The sequence below is a fragment of the Nelumbo nucifera genome, chromosome 4, assembly GCF_055504915.1.
Source record: "Nelumbo nucifera cultivar China Antique chromosome 4, China Antique-T2T, whole genome shotgun sequence".
Taxonomy (NCBI): domain Eukaryota; kingdom Viridiplantae; phylum Streptophyta; class Magnoliopsida; order Proteales; family Nelumbonaceae; genus Nelumbo; species Nelumbo nucifera.
This window is the reverse complement of record NC_142652.1, coordinates 82,775,104-82,799,325: the sequence shown is the minus strand read 5'-3', so window position 1 is coordinate 82,799,325 and position 24,222 is coordinate 82,775,104. Positions and strand designations below refer to the sequence as shown.

The 24,222-nt window shown below is 36.0% G+C and overlaps 1 protein-coding gene across 1 annotated transcript; it reads right to left on the bottom strand.

The window, feature by feature from the left end:
- Positions 1 to 4,241: 4,241 nt before the first annotated feature.
- Positions 4,242 to 13,895, bottom strand: LOC104606237 (uncharacterized protein At4g15970-like). Its single transcript, XM_010271336.1, has 4 exons — positions 13,665 to 13,895; positions 7,981 to 8,346; positions 4,409 to 4,893; positions 4,242 to 4,296 (listed from the first exon to the last, which is right to left on the bottom strand). Exons 1-4 carry the CDS (start codon positions 13,893 to 13,895, stop codon positions 4,242 to 4,244), a joined length of 1,137 nt encoding a protein of 378 aa, XP_010269638.1.
- Between the last annotated feature and the right edge of the window lie 10,327 nt (positions 13,896 to 24,222).

The following is a 24,222-nucleotide window of genomic DNA, read 5'->3' as shown; positions in this document are numbered from 1 at the left end:
ATTAGCTTAACAAATTTAGTTAAATTAGAGAATGATTATATAAATTAAAAATATTAATTAAATAATAAGATAACTATATAATTAGTTAACTAATTAATTAATAACACAATAAATTATTTAATTAATTAAGTTAATAATGTAATAAAAATTATAGATAAAAATAATATGAATTAATATAAATTATTTTTTTATTTTTTTATTAATGCACGTTTTACTTAAAAATAAAGTTACTACAAATTAATACATGTTTATTAATAAAACAACCAAAATTTAAGAAAATTTTAGTTTCAAAAAATAAATCTTATATTTTGATATTCATTTAAAAAATAAAATTATACTACAAATTTGTTGATAAAATTAAAAATTAACAAAATTAATAGTTCAAACTTAATAATTGTATATTTAAAATCCCCTAATCCATTTAAGATTAACAAAAATTAATACAAAATAAAAATTTAGTAAAATTTAAAACAATTTAATAAAAACAAAAAACTAATACAATTAGGAATGTCACAATGCCCCTTCTAGGGGTGCAACATGGGTGGGTTGGGTCAAGTTGAGATTCAACCCAAGCCCAACCCTAAGTCTCACTTCGAGCTCAAGCTCGGCCCAACTCAAGGTTAAGCCCAATTTTACTAACCCAGGTGCAACCAAAGCTCAACCCAACATCTCAAGCTAGGTTTAGGCTTGGGTGTATTTATCTTTGTAGCTCAATTTTTAGGTAGAATAGATTGATAATATGTAGATATGTATATCATAAAATGTTGGCGGGCTCAGATGGGATTGTGTCAGTCTCGGGCTACTTGAGAACGAAACTCAAGCCCAACCTGAGTTTAAGTCAGACTTGAGCTTTTTGGCCCAAGCCCAAGTTGAAGTTCAAAAATCCAAGCCCAATCTGTGCAAAAGTGTTTGTTGAGCTAGGTTAGGCTCAGGTTGGACCCACCCAAGTTGCACCCCTAACTCCTTTTGCCTCACATTCTTCTAATAAGGCCCGTGCCTCGTACTAATCCCCACTAGTAATAAAAATAACCAAGTTGTTGGAATTGCCTGCAAATAATATGACCATCAATGAGTGAGAAACAAGTTCTGTTGGGAGTGGATCTGAATTCTAAAGAATTTTAGTTATAGAAACACTTTGGGAATATCGTTTACCAATTTCCCACTTTTAACGTGCTTGAAATTTAAATTTGTGTGGACTTGAATGAATATGCCTTTGGACTCAGTTTGAAAAGAGTACAAATACATACATACATATATGTATATATGTATATATAATGTAAATACAAACAAAATTCAAAGTTTTGCTTTTACACTCTACATATTTGTATTTATACTCCTTTCAAACTGAATCTCAAGTCCAAATGTATTGGATTCGAAGTGAATGTCAGTGGATCAGGCTAAGTGATAAAGCCACACTCACTTGTGCTAATTCTGATCCCTTGAAGTTGAAATAGGTTGACTGAAAACATCGCTAAAACAAATAAGACCCAGCTCTCTAAGAAGATTACAAAGATTAAGGGAGATGACACCATCCGGTAAAGAATGAACCTGGTTTGCAAGTCAATCCACTGCTTCATTTGCCTCTTGGTAGATACGCCTGTAGCTAACTCTACCCTCCAGCTTCTCCTTCATATGCAAACAGTCTAAAATAATATTCCTTAAATTCCAAGGAGGAGGGATTAGCCCTTTGAGACAATTTCTGACTAGCCTCAAGCCTCCTTCTTTTATGATTGAAAAAATCATTAAAGTAGGTAGCCAAATTGTGAGCTTCCCACGCCGCCCAAGCCTCCGCAACATTAACAGAGGAGGTGCCCAAAGTATATCCTTTGTAGTCCAACACCTTGTTCAAATGGTTTCTTGCAATGGCAGCTACTGTACAACCACCATTCCAAGTGTAAAAAGCATCAAAGTTCATTTTTAACTGTATCCAGATTTGGGGGGTATCCATGAAATGTTTTTCATTTTTCTTAAAACTTGTTATTATTAGGCTTCTCAGTACGATCCCAATATTCAGAGAAAAGCTTATAAGCTCTATCCAGAATAATTTGAGTTTTGAGGGGGTCCCCTTTATGAATTCCAATCCACCACTCAGCAAAACCTAAATTAGCCCCCCCTCTCTCCTCTTACATTTTTGTATTGTGTGAAAAAGAATTTATTTTGCTTGAAAATCTTTGTAAATATTAAGCATGGTTATATATAGCTGTAGGGTGGGGTGGATCGGGTCTGATATCCCCTCTCCGTTTAGCCGATTCAGCACAGGTTTGGATTGAGGTTGATTTGGATTGGGTTTGAAATTTGAAGTGACAATTCCATATCAAACCCAATCTGTTGACATCCCTACTAGGGAGTTCAAGTGTTCAACCTAACATCCACAATTGCTTTTAACGCAAAAATGAAAAGGGATGGAGAAAAATAATACATGATTGAATTTTTCCTTTTTGTTTTGGAAAAATTGATTTTTCTGATCACTTGCATTGCATATAATGTAATAAACCCGTCATTGATTTGGGCAATTGGATCGGTTGAACCATCACCAGAGTGATGATAATGGCAATTCCGTTTTATCCCAAACCCGTTGATTAATTTGCTCAAAAATCACCGGCCCAGACAATAGGACAATAGGTAAGAGTAATTGTAAATTTTTAGAGCCATATAAGAAAAAAGAAAAAGAAATTAAAGAGAAATTGCACACAACAAATTTCTAACAGCAACCAGTCTTTCGATGCCTTGACGTTGATTCACTAACAAAAGTAGTGACGATTTGGTATACAACTTTGTTGAAGGCGAGGCATTTGCACCACCTACAATGAATTGCAAAAATAAATAAATAAATAAAGAAGCTTTATACCAATATATCAATATTGTGAACTGATATATATAAATCTTTTTTAACTGCTGGTTTAAAATTTCTATATTATCGCCACCCGCATTTAAATGTAAAGACGAATATAGTTTTTATGTTTATCTTTTAATAATCAATGTTATGTATATATATATCAAACCAGGTGATGAAGGGTGATTTGGCAAGGGGACACGTGGATACGATCTAATTAGTAAGATGACAGCTCAGCCCGACATGCCAAGTCCGCAATAGATCGAGTGCGGTTAATCAAACCACCTCGGGACGAGTTCACCTCAGTGTAAGGTCGCATCAGGATCACCTCGGTCCCAAGGCATTTTGGCGTTCACCCCAGGTCGGATTTAAAGAGCACTAGCTCAGGTAATATTGACAGACCACTACATGGCAACCCCGAAAATCTCGCCATCAAATTTCGAGCCTCGTGGGATCATGCCTCGTAACGGTAAGCCTTATCTCTTCCCCGCCCGGTTTGGACGGAATTGATAAGCCCTATCAGTTATCCCCCATTAACGCGGAAAAGGATCTCATCACGACGAGGATCCCGGAACCGCTCTGCGAAACCCACGAGGACTCCACTATATAAAGGCTCTACCCCTGGAGGCCCACGGTACGCGTGATTTCTCTGCTCTCTAGCTCTCTACATTCTAAAGCTTTTCAGCTCGCAACCAAGTATACTGACTTAAGCATCGGAGCGACCTCGCCGGGTTACCAACCCCGAATTCTCTGATTCTTCTTTTGCAGACCGACCTAGTCCGCCGTTTACTGGAAGCCAGATCACCTCCAACAAGGAGCAGTCAGATCGCACTTCATCACCAGGTGTTGGACCTTTGTTTTTTGAATTCAATATATATATATATATATATATATATATATATATATCATATTGGAAAATACCCCTTTAATAAATTATTTTTCTAAATTTCACAAATCCAACAATGACAATACAGACATGTAATTTGCATTCAAGAGCAATGCTCCATTTGTTAGCAGTGCAAACCTGAACCGGATACAAAATTTGCACCCAGATCAATTTTGCGTCTGTTTATTTGCAACTATGATCTGTACTCCTATGTCGATTTATCTTATACAAAATTTTTATTTTTTGTTTTATTTGCATTCACTGGCAGTGCAAATTTTGCACCCAAAAATTAATGCAAAATTTGTACCACCATTCTCCTACCTCCATTCTATATCATATATTGTGGTGTCTAGCGTCTACATCATATTCTTGTCACAAACAAATATAACAAAATCAAATACGAAGCGTGAACACCAGTGCAAAAACTGATGAGCGCCTCAGCATAACTAAATGGGCAAAAGTACTACCTTTACAAAGCTGGCTCCAGAGAAAACATGAGACGTGGAAATTGATTTTATAGTTTCAATCCTTCCTTTCCTGGTGACTAATATTCTTTTTAGGTGGATGGAATGAATGTCTGGACAGAAAAAAATTAAGAAATAACCAATGATCCATCACTGATATATGATTCACTGAACACATAAATTAAATTAATGAATGGACAATGGAAGGTCTCATTATATATATACCTGCAATTCTGTGGGACTCTCCAGAATGACCTTCCCGCCGGTCTCTTCACACTTGCCGGAGAAGAGAAAAAAATTTTCCAGTCGTCAAGCATGACTCTAAGATCATGGAGCTTGTTACCCAGACCAAAACAACAGTTTGCATGCATCGTACAAACTCTATTCAAATCTTTGCTGGGTTCACAAAACCCACCAAAATAAGCAGTATCCAAAAACTTAATCTTCAATCCAATGCTTTTGATGACTGGGCCATACTTAATCCTGTTTAACACATCCTGTTCATTCTTTCCAAGATAGGTCCACCTTGAGGAGTACCAAAACTTGTAGAATTCTATCGTCCTGTTATTGGACTTGACATACTTGAATCCTCCATTTGGACTGTTGTTTAAATCAGTCGAGCTGCCTCTGAAGTGATCACATGCGATCTGAAAATCTGCATCCAAGTGAAAACGTGGGAATGGATTGCGGAACCACATTATATCAGCATCCTGAAAGACAGACCAACCAACAAGAAAAATTGAATTAAACAGAGGAAAAAGTTCAACAAGTAGGCTGATAAAGAAAACCCTAGTTCATATGTTCTGTTATAATCATCTGTAAGTACTTTAGAGCTTAATGATCTTGCAACGAACAGTCACCTTGATGGGCATGCAGGTTGCAAACTGCTAAGCATCCCTTTGCAGCTTACAAAGCTACCCACCCATGCATCAAGCTTGGGAATAGATCGAAACAGAGTTGAAGAGTCCCCTTGGTCCACCCGTGTAAAAGAAAAGATGGTGTCTCTTCAAGTTCCTCATTTCAGGGCTCAGGAATCGCAATACTTTCTGGTTATTGATTCATGAAGATCATTTACAACTTTTCATCATTTGCATAAGATAAAATGATGAGTGGCCATAAAAAAGTTCCTAACATCCTTTTAGTCTCCTAGCAAATAATTGGTTTATGGGCTTAAGGCTTCAATTGAGAAGAGTGCAAACACGATTATGCAAAGTTCAAGAAAATGACAGCATTTGTAGAGTGCATTCTTGTCCATGTAAATCAAAAGTTGGTTTAGTTTTGAATTGATAAATTTGATTTCTTTGCAAAAAAGTTTTTGTTACTAGTTTTTGGAAAGCCAAATTGAAGCCAATTGGTTAAACAGTTAATTGGTTCGATTAATTACCAGTTCAGTTTGTCAAATTTTCAGTTTTTGATATTTATAATATATTATAAATAAATATATAATCAAATTCTAGAAATACATGTAAAATATTATATTATAGATAATAAATAATATATTATATATTATAATTAAATATATATAATGCATATATATATATATATTCATTTAAAATATATAGATAATATAAAATATAAATAATATACATATAATATATATAAATATATGCATACCGGCTAGTTTGGTTATTTGGAATTTTTGGTTCGATCTCATCGGTTCGATTTGGTTTTATAGTTTTTGATGGTCACCCTTAGGCCCCGTTCGTTTACAAATTTCTCACTTACCAAGATAAGTACACTTAGCTAGGTAAATACTTCCTAGATAACACTTACCCGTGTTCTTTTGATTCTCAAGCAAGTAATGTAATAACCTTTTTATCCATAAAAAGCTAATGTTAAACTTACCCGTTTGGGAAAGTTACTTACCCACCTGAGAGATGGGCAAGTAAGTTTTACTCGAGTAAATGAAGCACACTCTATTGTGTGCTCGGTACTTAATGCAAAAGGAACACTATAAAGTTAGTCAATGGAAAAAAGATACCCATTGACCAACTTCCCCCCTCTAATTTACCAATAAACGAACGGGGCCTTAATGTAAACTCACTCTCATTTTGGATGCAAGCATACCTTAAAACTTGTGAAAATTGTCATTTTCAATACATAAATGCAATCTTATCAATTACCAAACACCAGCAAAACAAAACCAGAGTGCATGTGATCCAGCATTTACACTCTTCCCAAATGAAGCCTTAGTTGTAAACCCATAAACTTCCTTACACTAGTGAAGGATCCCAAATCTCTGGTGCAACTAGGGGTGGATTCAAGCCGAATCGAGCCGAATAGTACAAGGTTCGAGCTCGGCTCGAGATTGTTCCATAAGGCTCAAGCTCAAGCTCAATTCGAGCTAGAACCTTGAGCTTGAGCTGAGCTCAAGCTCAATTTTGAGAAAAAAATGTTTTATAAAAATAAAAAAATTATATATAAAAATATGTTTTATTTGATATTTAAAAAATTAAGAATTATAATATTTTTATTTTATATATATATATATATATATATATATACTCGAGCCGACTTGCGAGCCTCATGAGCCGAGCTCTATTAGGCTCGAGCTCAAGTCGTTTCTTAATCGAGCATGTGAATTAACACCCCTCGGTTCGAGCTCAACTCGTTTTTTAATCGACCCTCACGATCCAAGCTCTATTAAGCTCGACTAGATTTCAACCGAGCTTCGAGCCGAGCTCTATTAGGCTCGAGCTCAACTCGTTTCTTAATCGACCCTCACGAGCCAAGCTCTATTAGGCTCGGCTCGATTTCAACCGAGCTTCGTGCCGAGCTCGAGTAGCTCAGAAGAGATCGGTTCATTGCCACCCCTAGGTACAAACAGCTGATGAGCTTACCAATTAAGCCGGTTGGCAATACTAGTTGAAGACCAAAACATAACTCATGCAAAAAAAATACCATTAGCTTTCACCTAAAAATTTCTATTAAATTTCCAAAAGGAAATTATTGGTCTTTAGAATATTATAATATTTATCAGTTTTAGGTCATCAATACTTAGGCCATATTTGGGAGTGCTTATTCAAAAATAAGTGCTTATTTGGGTAGGGAATACACCATTAAACACTTATTGGTGTTTGGAAAATAAGTCCAAAATAAGTGCTTATTTTAAAAATAAGGGCATACTTTTTTAAGCCCAAATTTCCAGCATTTTTAAGTGCTTATACAATAAGCACCTATTCAATTTTTCTATTCCAAAATTATCCTTAGTTGAATTTTAAAATACCACTTTGGTTCCCAAACTTTAAGCGCGACAATTTATACCCAAACTTTCAAAATATTTCAATCCAATACCTATCATTAACCAGTCCGTTAACCTGCCATTAAGTGACATTTGAAAAGGCACAAATGACCTATGAATGTCATCTAATTTTCTTTATCAACCATCCACATATTGATAAAAAATGAACAGTCTCAAATCTTGCCTCTTCTATTCAAAAAAGTTAGTGTTATGTCTCAATTGATAAAAAATGACCCCAACTTTCTTGAACAGAAGAGGCAAGGATTTGGGACTGTTCATTTTTTGTCAATGTTTGGATATTTGATAAAGAGAATTAAATGACACTTGAAGGGTATTTGTGTCTTTTCAAATGGCACTTAACGACTGGTTAGCGGACTGGTTAATGGCAGATATTAGATTGGCACATTTTGAAAGTTAAGATACTAAATTGCCTCGTTTTAAAATATAGGGACCAAAGTGACATTAGACCCAAAGTATAAGATACTAATCTGGAATTTTCCTACATTTAATGCTAAAAATTAAAATAAAAAGGGGGGGGGCGGGGGAGGAAGCGTACCGTGAAAACAAAGTTGTATCCCATCTCAACAACTGATCGTAGAAAATCAGTTCTTCTCCACATCATTTTCAAATAATCTGCGGTCATGAAATATGCTTCTCCAGAGAAATCCACTCCTTCGGTGACCAGAGCGAAGCAATGGGTGTGCACAGCCAAACAACGACTATATGCCTTTCGGTCTAAGGCAACAATTACCAAATGGTTCAATAGCCAACTCGTATTATCTCCAATTCTGAAGCTCTCAATGAAGAGATCGATCATTGAGCCAGGTGCCGCCCAAGCTTCGTTTAAGGTTGTTAAGATAACAGTTTTATCCTCCATAGCCGATTCCTTCAATATACTTTCCAGACTCAACTCCTTGGTATCCTACAAAAGTAACTAACTTCATCAGGACAAGAAAATAGTTGTAAACTAGTATTTCTATTCCATCAATGTAATAAAGGGTCCGTATTATGGTTCACAGATAGAATTGGAATCAAAATATGTAGGAATTGGAATCTGAATGATTTATTCTCATAGTCTATTTGATTAAGATAAGAATTAGAATGAAAATTTAAATCAGTTGGAATGGGATTTTATTACCAAGGGAGGGAAAGATAATGGTCATTCCCTCAAATGGAAAAATGCCATTCCATCAAAAATGGGAATAGGATTCCGATTCTATTCAACCAAACAATTGAAATTGAAATGACCCATTCCGATTCTGGTTCCAGACCCCTATTTCCACAAACCAAACGGGCCCTAAATTTATTGTCCCAAATCAAAAGAAATCAATACTTGTACAGTGCTCTATCATATTGCAAACACTCTCTTGGGTTTTTACAGGGCATTGATGGCCTTAAGGCCTTCCGGCCAGCCCGACCCACACCCCTGGGTCTGATATAACATGTCAAGGTCTGGTCTAGGGCCAAGCCAGCCCAGACATGCATCTGGGCTGGCCCATGTAATTAATAGTATTTATATATTTTAGGAAATTAAATTTTTAATTTATTTCTATAATCAAAAGTACAACAAAGTATATTTAAAAAATAATAAAATTATTATGTATGTGGTAATACATATACTTATATACATATATGCCATACATACTATATATATCATCATCATCATCATTCAAGGTCAGCAACATGAATCATATTATGTCATTCTGTTTTATTTAATTCCATACCCATTGGTAAAGTATAGAAACTTAAATCATTCCTACCTACTTTGATCCCTGTCCTTTTTGGTCTACCCTTATCTCTTCTAAACACTTGAACTTGAATAGGGTAATTCTTTTTACAAGTGCTTTTAGTGGTCTTACCTATTTTGAGCTATTTTGGGCTTTTTCAAATGACTTCATTCTTGACCTATCCCTTCTAGTTTTCCACTCATCCATCCCAGCATACACATTTATGCCACACTCATATTTTGGACATGTTAGTTCTTGATTTCCCAGCTTTCCACTCCATGCGACATAATTGACCTTAAGTGGTATTATCAAATAAGATTCCAAATACACCTCCCCCCATTTTCCATTTTATCTATCTCACCCAAAATAACATGTAAATTAACCTATATAAATAACAAAAAAAATCAAAAATTAAATTGGAAACAAGTACCATCTACTACTATTATATATTGTATATATATCTATACTCACTTAAACCTAGGAGTGAGCAAATGGGAGCATTTTACCTAGAACCCAAATAGGGTCTGATTCTAAATTCATTGATCATGGAAGAGACCCCCACTTAGACTAATTCCAAGGTCTAAGGGTTTACCCTACCTAAACCGACCCAAAGGACCGGCTTTGGTTGACCTTGGTGGAGATGGTCTTTGAACTAAACTTGCCTTGAATGAATCCCAAAATATTTTGAAGGTGTAGAGATTTGAATCCAAGCACTCATGGTTATAACTTACAAAAATCATGATCTCACTTTACCATTGACTCACTTGAGTAATTTGGTCATTTTTCTTCAATCTAAAATTTAATGTGTATAGTATGTAAAGGTTATATCTACAAAATTTAAATTGTAATGATAATCTTCAACCGATTAAATTGCTCAATTTAATCAATAAAAGTAATTTAAGTTTTGAAAATCAAAACCTATTATTATTATTGTTGGGGGATAGACCTTGTTGTTGTTGGGGGATAGACCTTGTTGATAGACTTGGCATCGATATAATCTTAAGTTATAGTTGTAAAAACGTAGAAGCAACCCTACAGGGCAGGTTCTACCTTGAAAAAGAAGAAAGCTTATATATATATATACATAAATATATATTTCCAGCTGATTGGTTACCGCTATTGGGCCAGGTCAGTGGGGTCAGTGTGAATTTGCCGCTGAATAATACCTAATGGCAATCATTGCTGAGCTGCAAAATGTGGACAGTAAAAAAAAAAAAAAAAGAAAGAAAGAAAGAAAACTAGTCGATCGAACATACGTGGACAGTCAGTATGTGAACACTAGCATGTTTATTAGGGATGGCAATTTCTATCCTATCTGGTGGGTATCCGCCCCTATCCTTTTCAATGGGGCGGGATTGTTTTGCTTGAATAGGGGTTTTGGGGCAGGGATGAGTTTTGGGATTCTACAACCCATGCGAGTGCGGTTAGAGTATGGTATTAGGCTAAACCCGACCCGACCCTCTCCAACCAGCATTTTGTTGGAAAACAAATAAAATGTATGTATTAGGTCTTGAATTTAATAATATTTTAAATTTTACATGAAGGATAATTGATAGTTTATGTATCTTTTACGTGCTTTAATCAAACAATTAGACATTTTATTGTTAATTTGTGTTATTTTACTTATTTATTACTCTTATATGACAATAAATAATAAAAAAATTAGATGAAGGTTCTACACCTAGCCTACCCCTACCCTTGAATGCGGGGAGGATAGGGTCAGAGAAGGTTTTGCATTTTCATGTGTAGGGAGGATTTGGATTTTCAAAATCTAACCTGATATGGGTTTTGGGACAGGTATAGATTAGAGGTTTAGGGAGGTGGATAGGGTCTAGAATTTACAAAATCCTCCCCAAGCTCACCCAATTGCCATCCCTAATGTTTACTAATGCATGATTAATTACGTTTCAAGATATACATAGCATTTAGACTTGAGAGCAAAAGATCCACGGTCCTTGTTCAATGGTCAGGCTTTTTTAGGTCTCGAGGATGAGCCTTGAAGTCTCAAAATGCCAACTGAGAAATGAGGAAATATCCAGAAGCTGATAGACACTTCTGGTGTCGTAAAACTAATTTTTTTCTAACCGAAGCCTCTGTAATATGCCACAATCCCATAACCACGCAAGAAACACTGATACAGAATGGTTCCGCTCTCCATGATTTACAGATATTACAAACCAACTAAAAATAATGAAATCTATACCACTTGAAAAAGCACTAATAGTTTCAGTAATATTTCTGGAATTTTATGATGGTAAAATTGATCCCTTCGTATTTAAATTTGTTGATAAAAAATGAGACAAATAGGGCCATCGATTATTGATATTAAATGAGTTGAAAAGGGGTGATTTTCAATACATTCATTTCCCTCTCATTAAATCCAACATTTAACGTATTAACTTACATTCACCTTTATTGAATCATATATTTAAGTCATTTTTATTTTTTCTCATCATTAAATTCTATTAGTTAAATTCATACATAATAAATAATAATTATAATAACATAAAAACATATAATTTTAAAATCTAGCTGGAAAAAATCGAGTTATCATCTAGATGATGGTAAGAAACTAAACCATTTTGGGTCAAATGTGTCAATCCATATTGCCACAATAAAACAATAAAATGAAAAAAACATAAACATTAAAAAATGGGAATATTTTTAACATCACATATTCGATATATTAAAAAAATAAGTATAATAAATAAGAAATGTTTTTATTAATGATAGAATGGAATATAAAATTTAAAACCAATTGCAAAAAAAAAATATTTTTCTATTCTCTCTCATTAAATTTCAGGTCTAAGGTATATTCTTTCATTAAATCCTATATTTAAGATATATTTTTCTCATCATTAAATTTTACTAATTAAATCCACAACATTAATTTTAATTAGTATAAAAAAATATTTTGAAAAGTAATTTGAAGAAAAAACCATTTTCTTCCATTCCATGGTGGGTAAGTAATTCAACCATTTGGAATTAAGTCAGTTAATAAATGATGTCATAATTAAATAATAAAAATTAAAATAAATAAACTATATGATAATTAAAAAGGTAAAAAGAATTTAACATATCTCTAATATTGTTCATTATACTAAACAAAAATAAGTATGAAATGTAAATTATTTTTACTAATGATGAAAATGGAATATCAAATTTAAAAACAAACTAGAAATGAAATGATGTTATAGTCAAATGATAAATTTTTAAAAATATAAAATACAAAGAATCACAAAAATAAAAAAAAAAGTAGAGAAAATTTGGGGCATATATGTAATGTTATATATTTATAAAAAAATAAAATAGTGGGTACATCTCTAACATTATACTTTCATTATATTAAACAAAAGTAAGAATTATACATAAAAAGTAAATTTATCAATATTAGAAATGTAATACAAAAATTAATGAAAAATCAAACAATATTACTTTTTGGGTGGCAGGTTAGTGGTTTGGCTCAAATGGATTAATCGATGATATAATAGTTAAACAATAAATCTTTAAAAAATAAAAAAGTATAAGTAATCAAAAGAATATATAAAAATTATATATTAATTATGTTAACAAAAATTAAGTGTGATAAGTGAAAATTGTTTATATAATGTAGATGAAATATATAATTTAAAACTATTCATTTTCTTATCTAGATGGTGGGTCAATGGTCCAACTTTTCAATGAAATTCATGGTGTCATAATTGAATAATAAATATTTAAAAAATATATAACACAAAAAATGAAAAAATACAGAATTTTGTCAAAAATATTTTGGAACATTTCTAATGTTATATATTCATCATATTACATAAAAGTAATTTTTGTTACATGGAACACAAAATTTAACAATAATAATAATAATTGTAATTTAACATTTACATGTGCAATACATGTACACATTTACTACAAGCATTTAAGTTTATTTTTAACCATATTGTTACTTTTACTAATTTTCGATTTCTATCCTAACTATGATTTATCTAAAATTCAAATAATTAATATGAAAAAAATTCAAAATGTGCAATTCACGTACTTAATATATATTTGGCATCAATGATGCATATACAGGACCGTTTTCTATGTGGGTTGGAAGCAATGGTCTTTTTTTTTTTTTTTTGGAAACGTTGGTACCAGGTAGGACATTTCCTTGGGCAACAACAACACCTTCTATTTGGTACCAGTGCTCCATATCTGTTTTTAGCACGGGTACCCATCATAGGAAGTCTACATCACTGCCACATCATGTCCTTATTAGCGGCAACAAGCTCCAAATTGAGAAAACGTTGAATTCGGCGTTGCTCGAAACCATGCCTTCTCAATTTTTAAGACGTGACTTAAATCACCGTTTTTTATAAAAAAAAAACGATTCCAAACATGTTACCGTTTTTTAGAGCAATGTGGCAGTGAGTGTGTCACCATTTTATTGAGCAACAGCATCCATGACAAACACCGCCTTAATTAACAAAGATATGGATGTACGAGAGAGAAAGAGAACGGACAAGAAAAAGCTTACCGGATATAATGTATCAACCTTAGAGGAGGAGAAAACTTGATTGATAGTGTAAGAAAAGGAACCGAAAGACCGAGACAAATCTATGTAGGAGTAGGTCTGAGCATTGTAGATAAAAAGACAAGGTAATGCAACTGCAGCAAAGATAATCGAGAGCGTAATGATCCGGCGGACGGGAGAGCCGGAATCCGGTAACATTTCGGAGGGGTTTTCACAGGCAGAACCAATCACCATGGCAGTCAGTCGTCTTCTTCTGAATATTCAGACAGGTGAGTTTTGGTTATTCGCCCTTTTATAGTACGAATTCTTCTTCCTGTTTTAATTACGTACATGCTCATTCTCTGTCTGTTTAAATCAGTCAGACAGTAACGAGAATACCACAGAATCATTCATGCTAGCTTATAACAGAATTTTCGGCAATTTCTTCGTCTATCAGAGTTGAGAGCTTTAGACACCGATCTTTCAACTTATGCATCGTCGGATGTCTCCTGAACTTTTCTGTCAGAGAAAGTCATTGACTTAATTTTCTTATTAGCTGCGTACAATGGACTCTTGATCGGTCTCGTATCTTGTTGTACATGAATTTGTTTATAGCTCATCTCCCATTCCAAATTCAATACTGCGTGTGAACATGAGATATTATCGCTTTTTTCTTTTGAAGCAACGTAACATCCAACCTTAATCAACAGTACTCTGGTGGGCTTCACGTTACAGTATCTTAATCTTCGGCATGTATTAAGAAAAGCTATTAAGAAATTTCCTAAACTGCCTTAATTAGACTCAATTTCACTACTTCTCTCGCAATCAATATTTTTTACTTAAAATTAAAAAAAAAAATAAGAAAAATTACGTCAAATAAAGTGCATCTAGCTAGCTATGGTAGTCTAAGTTATTGAAAGTTTGAAACTACGTTTGTAAGAAATTAAAACAGACTGAAACCTTGTGATGCTGAAACATTGGCACATGGTGGGAATGTAATTCTTCATCAGCTTGGCCTCAAAGCTGGTTGCCTCGTCTGTAAACGTTTTAAAGACGCAACTCTATAAACAGCAGCCTGGGCTGCTTTTCAGCTTAAGTGCTTAACTCACAATTCACAACCAACCCAACCAGCTGTTTTGTCCAAACTACTGGATTAGAAAACCTCCGTCAAACCGGCCTTCTCGAGTCTGGACAGCCGGACTTAACAGATTGCCAACTGGCAACTTTGGTAATGATAATAGTGCATTAGCTGATGCAAATGGGATGGTGATGGATTGTTGCACCACGTGTCGATCAAAGAGAAACGTGTCTTAATGCATTGCTGGCATTATGACCTCTCCTTCCAAGTGTGAGTATATATTCCCCAAATCCCTAACTTAACTCAACCCGAGCTGTTGAATACCTAAAACCTTGTGATCTGATCTATAATGAATTGAAGGAAACTTTGGTTAGGAATAAGAATGGTTTTATGGAACTGAATTTTGGCGTGGGAGGTCATCAGAGAGAAACCCACTAGATTATGGCCCTGCCCCTGATTCCCCCACTCGGCATATCCAACACATTTATGACATATATATTTTTTATAGAATAGAGAAAGTTTCAATATTCATAATATATAGGCCTCAAAATACAGGACTGAAACAATTACGGAGGACCTCTCATATCAGACTAACACTGCTCCCGCATACCTTTCTTAGCTAGAAGGTGAGCAAGAGAATTAAAATAATGGTCCCCCACCCCCACCCACCCACCCAAAACTCATCGGGAATCTCTTCATGACTGTATTTCAGAAATGGAGCACAATCACTAAAAAGCTCCCTTTGTCTCAACTGTTAATTAGAAATATTCTATTGATTATAAAATATTGTTAATACCTGATTTTTGCTCGTTCTTTTCTCTAAACTTTTAATTCACCGTTGAAGGCTTGAACACCGATCAATTCATTCCAACACTACCAAAACTCAAAGAATTTAAAGAATCTAATTCTCAACCCCATATCCACAAAATCCTCTAATGATCTCACCCGATACCCTTGAAGCCTAAGAATGTCCCCTCATTCCAAACTCCCAAAATCACCCCTCATACCAAATTCCTAAAATGCCCTTGACCAAAATACCCCTCATGTCAAAGACCCAAAACTATTTCAAGTTATCAAAACTACCTCTCATGCCAAATGACCAAAATACCCTCCATTCCACATTCCCAAAATACCCTACTTCCAAATCATGAAAAAACCCCTCATCCCCTAAATTACCAAAATGCCCCCTTACAATATTACCAAAATACCACTTATTCCGATTTTCCCAAATACTCTTCAATCCCTAAATCCCTAAAATACACCTTTTAAATTCTCAAAATATCCTTGACCAAATTACCAAAATTCCTTCTATTTTAAATTACCAAAATACCCCTTCTTCAAATTTCCAAAATGCCCCCTTAACCAAGATTACCAAAATATCCTTATTCACCAAATTACCCTTCTTAACCTACCCCTTCAAACCCCAAATCACCAAATTGCCTCAAAATTACCCGATTGCCCTTTTATCCCAAAATACCAATTTACTCCCAAGCCTTAAATTACAAAAATACCCTTTTGAAACCCGAATTACCTAAATACCCCCTCTAAACTTGTATCACCCTCTCCAAACCCTAACTTACCAAATCAGCCCCCTTTTTTCTAAAAGTTTATTAGCCCCCCTTTCTTCCCATTATAAGAAGAGGCTCAGGTCGAATGAGAGGGGGGGCTCTCTCTTTGTTAGGCTATCGAGCTAAGAATTCAGAGAGGAGGTCAGATGAAAGGAGTTTGAAGAGGGGGAGGTTGGATGAGAAGGGGTTTTCGAAGAGAGAGGTCGTCGAAAGAGAGGAGTCTCAGAGTTCTTGAGGGGGAAAAGGAGGAGAGAGAGAATGAAGAAAAGATAGAGGATATCGGGCAAGAGAGAGAGAGCTCTCATTTTTTAAGAAAAGGGGGTGATTACAGAGAGCATGAGAGGGTTTGAGAGAGAAAACGAGAGAGAGAAGAATGGCGAGATGAGAGAGCTCGAGCAAGAGGTTACAAAGGAATTGAGAGATATCAAAGAGACAAAAGAGTAGAGAAGATTTCTTTTCCTTCCATAGACTGAATGCATTAGTCACCTCTGCCTTCCCTTCCGCAAATATCCTATTTGCTATTCGGGTTATATTGCTACTATTAGAACCCTCGATCTGCCCCCTTTGTCACCGACCAACTAAAGCTTCCACAGCACCAGACCGATTTCATCAAATCATTCCAACCTTTACATTCAAGTTCGCTAACTCTGTAGATTCTCACAACAGCATCGTTAGGTTAAAGGCTATAGGAGGTAAAATCTTTTACCTCACATCTTGTTGAGTCTTGGTTCTGCTAAACATGTAATCTCTTAATTTATTTCAAATTTTTCTTGCTTTGTTTTCATTCTTGCATTCAAGTTTGAGCACTAGAGTATGCGCATTCTCCAAGAGTCCAAGAGGTTTGTGCTTTCTCTCTCTTCAGACCATTCAGCTAAGTTCGAAGGTGGGGGCTCTTATAGAAAAGGGGTGAGGGAGCAATCTCCCACCCTTTTGCTTAGGCCCCTACATTCAAAAGGGGATTAGTCCGTGAGTACAGAAGGGAACATCCTTTCAGGCTACTGGAGGATCCGGGTCTCCAATTCAGACTGAAATTTTAGAAAAGGGATTTGGCATTCACACTGACAACTAAAGGGAACATCCCTTTCCCTTTCTCAACTTACCCAAAATAACCTTGTCCTAGTCATGGTGTAGAGTCACTATTAATTTCTAAATATTTTACAAAATCCAATCTCAGGAGGCCCATCATTCTCATTTAGTTGTTCTGATGGGTGGCGACTCCATCTGATTAGCCATGAAGTGAACAATCAATATTTTTTCGACGTTCACAAACATGAACCAATCTTTCACCATTAACATATTCAACATCAAATTACAGTTGCATAGCTAACAATTCTATGTTCACGTCTCCTATTCATTGAATGCAATATGAAAGAGTGGGCAAAGAAGTAGATAGAGAAGGAAAGGAAGAATAAGTCATGGTGATGGTGGTCTATGCAACTACTGGTTGTTGTAATATCCTCTTGACGAATGATAAGCAACCGACCAATGAGAAATATTTGTAATAACCAAGTCGTAGCAATTGTCTTGAACTTCAAATGGGTTATATGACAAAAGAATGAGAACATGGTGATCATCTTCACTCTCAATATCATCGATGAACATTTGTAATAACCTGGTCTAAGCCAATCGGGTAAGGCTAGCTTATTGTTCTGAAAGGGGGATGGAAACATACTAGGACTAGTAAGCCTTAGGTACTCCTTCCTTGGACTTATGGGTCTCATGAGGCATTTACATTTAGGGGTGTTCATGAAAAATCGAACTGCAAAATGCAATTAACTGAACCAATCGGTTTGGTTTCGGTTTGGATTTTTTGAAAAATCAAAGGACCAATTCGATTTGAAAATCTGCACCCAAATAAAAACGTGGAAATGGATTGTAGAACCACATTATATCAGCATCCTGAAAGGCAAAACAACCAAAAAGAAATTGAGTTAAAAAGAGGGGAATTTTTAATTAATGATATATATATATATATATATATATATATGAGAGAGAGAACAAGTACATGAAGATGTATTACATATAACAGTTTGGTCAAAATATCAGCAATATGAAATTAGTGGGAGATACCAAATCATTACTCATATACATGCATGCATATTGTGGTCATTCTTGTGTATATACTACTCACATGTGAATCCAATGGATGTAGAGCCACAACCTTATGACACACCATATGATAGGAGTGAGGGAGGCAAAATACGAAGTCGGTCAACATGTGCTAGGTCCAAATGAGTTCAATGACAACTATAGTTGTAGGGATGGCAATTTGACCATCCCCTAGCGGACCTGAAACTCAGAGGATCGGGGACGGAAAGAAGATGGTATTTGTCTATTCCACCCCACCTATATTATATTATATTATATATTGTATTGTATTATATTGTGTTATATTATATTATACTGTGGGTAGATTTTAAAAAATAAAAATTAAATTTGTAAATATGCAACTAGGAATGACTAAGGTGGGACGGCACAAATTTGGGATCCTCGTTTCTTGTAAGAACGGAATTGGAGTTTGGATTTCTAGCCCTGATGGGGTTCGGGGTCGGGACATGCAAAACAAGGCCCTGCCCCGCCCTGTTGTCATTCATATAACTGCAATAGCACGCAAATTAGCTTTTGTGGTCCGGTCTTAATTTTTTTGATTTTTCTTTGATTTTGTATTATATCACAAAAAATAGTTTTTGTGCTCAAACAAATAGCAATTGGTTTTTTCTTAGTACTCCAAGAAACTAAATTGGAATCGAAGATAGTGCAAAATCACTAGCTGATCATCGATCATCTAGGCACCCAGCCTAGTCGGCACTAGAGAATGCCTATTAACTGGGAAGAATGGAAAAGGTTAGATGTGCAAGCCATGAGAGGTCGTCCCTTTGAGATAGCATAATATGCGTTTAACTACACTTCAATGTGTTGACATGCTTTGTTTATGGTGAAGACCGCATTACACACTGCAAGGAGCCAATTAACTCAGCCCGCTTCAAAAGATCACTATATATATTGCCTCTGAGAGATAGAAAGAGAGGTTTTAGGTGACGAGTGACTCTGAAATCTCAATGCCAAGGATGAAATAGAGATTACCATCAAAGTCTTTGATGGCAAAACTCTAAAAGAGGTTCTGTACAAGAGACTGAACTCTATTAATGTCATCATTACCAGTCACAATAATGTCATCTACTTATGCTAAGAAATATATATTACATTTGAATGCTTTGAGTTGATTGATTTTAATAATTTAAAATATTAGTAATTATGTGTAGGTACAGATCCAGTTATACAACACGAATGTTTTTGTTTTTATTTGTTTTTGTAATCGCCACATCAGCAAAAGAAACAAAAAAAAAAAAAAAAAAAACATTTTCTAGAACATGCATGGTGTTGAATAATCAGATGACAGCATGCTTTTGAAGCCAACAAAATATTAGTTTTTAAAACAAAAACAAATTTTCTAGAATATTTATATGATGGGACATGCTGGGTGTTGAATAATTAGACGAAAAACATGCATATTTGAAGCTAGATTCAAGAATATATTTTTAGTTTCAGTTTTGAAAACAAAATACACACACAAACAGCCAAGAACATGTTTTTCATGTTTTTATTTTAACAAAAGATCTGTTTTCAAATGAAATGGTTTTGATTTGTTTTCGGAACCGGAAATAAGAAAAACAATTCACGTTGCAGAACACCCTCTAAGAAAAGCATATTGTACTGGTCTCATGCTTAATGCCCAAAGTTTTCTTTTTTTTTTTCAGTATTTTTGTGATATGCCTTAATCCCATAAGGGCCATTTGAATAACGTAGCACTATACTAATAACCCCATCCCCAAAGTCAATGGTTACAGGAATTGAATCAATGTTTCTGGATTGGTACAGGGCAATGGATTGAAAATGTCCACTTGATTTTAATTCCGGGGATGTATGTGGCTTTCAGCGAGCCATATGTATTTGGACATTACTATGGAACAAGGTTGGTGATAACTGAACTTATGATAAAGGTGGAAGAATTACAACTACAGAAGAAAGGGTGAGATCATTAACAAAGGATAGAAAGGAGTTGGGTTTATGTTGTTGCACATGTCTCTCTAAACACCATGATTGGATGTCTCAACAACAAAGGTGGTTGGAAGAGGTGGGAAGACAAATACCATAAGATTCATAACAGCATCCTTGAGGACAAGGTTGTAGCTAACGGAGAGGGAATGTTACGAACCTTCGGGATGAAAATCTTATTACCCTTACTACTACTAACATGTATGGGACTGGTATGGGTATTTACGTAAAAGCCATTGCACTCCTGGAGACCGTTAGAGTTGATGAGAAAGATGGAGAATCCTTGCCGTTATGATCACTAATTGTAACCATTGCAAATCATTTTCTTGTAATGGCTATGAGCCTATATAAATAAGATAAACCAATAAGGAAGGGGATTCCACATTTAATCAAATTCATCTTCTTCAGTGATCTTGTGATCCTGAGCCCTCTTTGAGCGGCGCTCCGGGGTTATATTGCTCAAGAGAATTACGTATCAGTTTTCATCCCTGAAAACAGAATAGGTCTGAGCGCTGTAGATAAAAAGACAAGATAATGCAACAACAGGCGGAATCCGGTGACATTTCTGAGGCATTTCCACGGGCAGAGCCAATCACCGTAGTCGCTCGTCTTCTTCTCAATATGACGAGGGCTTCAGACAGGAGGGTTTAATTTTGGTTAATTAATCTCCTTTTATAAGATGAATTCTTCTTCTCAACTTTGCTGTGAGTAAGGGTAGTTGACTTACTGGCCATAGCTGCGAGAACAGTAGGCTATAAACAAAGTTGTGTACACAACAGGCTACGGTACTAACCAAGAATGAACGCAACAGTGTTTTTTAACACTGATGCGTTCACTCTCGATTCATGTCGTAGCCCATTATACAAGAATTTGATTAGAGCTAATCCCGTTCCAAATTCAATACTGCATGTGATATTATCGTTTCTTTTTCTTCTTTTAAGCAACACCCAACTCTAATCAGTTGTTGGTCTTCAGGTTACAGTGTGTAAATCTTCGGTATGTATTATGAAATTAAGTCCAAGGTTGCGTTTCGTTTATGAGAAAATTATTACAACTGGGAATGTAAATCTTCATCAGCTTGGCCTCGGCCTCGACCGAAGCTGTTGCCTCGTTTAATGTTTTCAGGACGTAATTCTTGTTGATCCGGTGGAAAGGAAGATTTTGGCTGTTTGGGAAAAACAGCAGCCGGGGCGATGACTGAACATTCTATAATAGCTCACTAGTTAAGCAAATTGGCGCGAGGATTGCGCAATGAGTGAGTGAGCTTATTTATTTATGAAAGTTGCATTCAGTTAACCAATACAATAGTACGCTATTTTGACAAAGATGACTTGAAAATCCCGCTTTTCATATCCATCCCACTTGCGAGTACTTAATAGAACAAGTGAACAACCATACTGAGATGAGTAGAAAAAGAGCAACGTTAGCCATCCAGCCGGGTTTCATGGTCAAAGGAGTTAACGATAAACTCTGCTCCATGGTTTTTAAAACCGAACCGGTCAGGGGTCCGGTTACCAGGTGGAACGGTTCGACTGTTCGAATTGAACGGTCGGCCATTTTGATAAAAAAATAAAAAAACAGTCAAAACCGTTCAAATGGTTCAAACGGTTAACCACCCGGGTCAGCAGTTTGCTGACCAAAATCAACAGATTTTTGAGAAATCCCGGTTTGGGGGAAAAAATGAAACCGATCACCTGACTGGTTCCTGGTTTTTTCAGTCCGGTTTTGAAAACCATGCTCTGCTCAATCACCACATTGGTTATCTGAGACCCAAGGGCTTCATAGCAGTGTTTTAAACTCGCCATTCACCCGGATTGTCGAATTATCTGAACCGTACCTGGGATTTGATCAAAAACCATCTATTCCGGATGATTGAACTGTTAACCTGTTTGATTCGGTCACGGGAGCCAGTGGCAGGGGTGTCAATGGATCAGTTTTGGATTGTACCCCATCCAAACTAAAACCAATTTGGACAGACTAGACAGACTAGACAGACTAACGAGGCATATTGAATTGGACTAGTCCAAACTTAATGGTCCAATGTATTTATCAGATTGGATTGGACCTGGTCCATCCGTAATGAATTTATGTTGGATTAGGTTGGATTAAGCAAATTTCTGGTCCATTGATGGAAGATAAGAATATAGGTGTCAACAACGGACCAGGTTTGGGTTAGAACCAATCTAAATTAAAACAATTTTGAACAGATTGGACAGTCCAGACATTGAATTAGACTGGTCCAAAGTATTCATTGAATTGGATTGGGCCTGGTCCTCTAGGTTTACACAACTAAGGCCCCATTTGGTTCATGGGAATAGGGGTTTGGAATCGAAATCTGAATGGGCTATTCCAATTCCATCTGTTTGGTTGAGCATAATTAGAATCTCACTCCCATTCCTGCTGGAATGGCATTCCCCTATAGGGAATGGCCACTCCCTACCCCTCTCTTGGGAATTAAGGGCCCATTTGGTTTGTAGTCGAAATCGGAATCAGAATGGTCCATTCTCATAGTCTGTTTGGTTCAGACGAGAATGGGAATGGGAATTAAAATCAACAAGAATGGGATTTCATTCCCAAGGGAGGGGCAAGGAATGGCCATTCCCTCAAATGGGGGAATGCCATTCCAACAAGAATGGGAATGGGATTCCAATTCCGCCCAACCAAATAGTTGGAATCGAAATAGCCCATTCCGATTCCGATTCCAAACCCCTATTTTTGTAAATCAAATAGACCCTAAATCTCATTCCTGCTAACTCTCATTTTCATTCCCATTCCTGTCTGAACCAAACAGACTATGGAAATGGACCACTCCGATTCCGATTCCAAAGAATTTCGATTCCGATTTCAATTCCAACTGTGAACCAAATGGACCTTATTAGTTTTATATAGGTGGATAGAAATGAGTGAGCCAAGACGACCCCAATAGCCCAAGCACGGCCCATTGTATACATGTTCAATGAACACTACTTGATAAATAATCTAATAACCGTGTCAAAATTTATTTTTAATCTTTTTCAAGGATAAACTGAGGCCCCGTTTGATGTATCTTTCTGTGTGGCCTATCAGTTATTTACAAGTCTACAGACTGCATTTACATCTTTTTCCGTTTGATTCGTAGTAGACCTAGCCGCCAAAAGCCGATGCATAAAAAAGATACGAAAAATCAGTTTTGGGCCATTTTCAAGAAATTCCAAATGGAATTTTCCAATATTTTCTGATTCATCTTTGCATGGAAAAATATGCCTGAACCAAACGATGTTCAGGCTATCAAGATATTAATACAAAAGCTCACTGCATCTTTTAACATTCAGAAATAAAAGAACTGTCAAACGGCCCCTCGATGTACTCACCATGTGTGCTACCTGATCCAGACTGCCCTCGGTGAGCTGAACATGAGCCCAACCAAAAGGTTTAGGTGCTGAGGGATTAGGCTTAAAAACTAACAGCCAGTCAGCTGCTCTAAGCCTCTACTCGCCTCATTGATGGGCCTCATTCCATTCTTTAGTTGGCTACGAGGATCGGGGCCCACCATGCAGTCCACCAATGAATTGTTTGGTCCTACCAAATCGCTCCAAACGGACCGCCCGGTCTAAATTCAACGCCATCAAGATGAGTGTTTTTAACTTTTAACAATTTTCCTCGGCGTGATAAAAAAAAAATCATCTCCTCTTTTGTTGAGAATAAAACCAGATGATAGACACGTTGGTTATGATATTCCAATGCGTTGCCACTTACGTGGGCCCTGCACCACCGGATTAGGAACCTCCATCAAACCGGCCTTCTGGAGTCTGGACAGCCGGACCTGGCAGGTTGCCAACTGGCAACCTTGGTAATGATATAAACACATAATTCTTTCTGGGACCCATTTGATGTTGATGGC

What these genes read in the sequence shown, in the direction of transcription:
- LOC104606237 (XM_010271336.1), bottom strand. Translation starts at nt 13,895, where the DNA reads ATGGTGATTGGTTCTGCCTGTGAAAACCCCTCCGAAATGTTACCGGAT. An exon ending in AGGTTGATACATTATATCCG is followed by an intron (nt 8,347 to 13,664) that starts GTAAGCTTTTTC and finishes TTACTTTTGTAG; the next exon opens with GATACCAAGGAGTTGAGTCT. An exon ending in AGAGTCCCACAGAATTGCAG is followed by an intron (nt 4,297 to 4,408) that starts GTATATATATAA and finishes TTTTCTGTCCAG; the next exon opens with ACATTCATTCCATCCACCTA.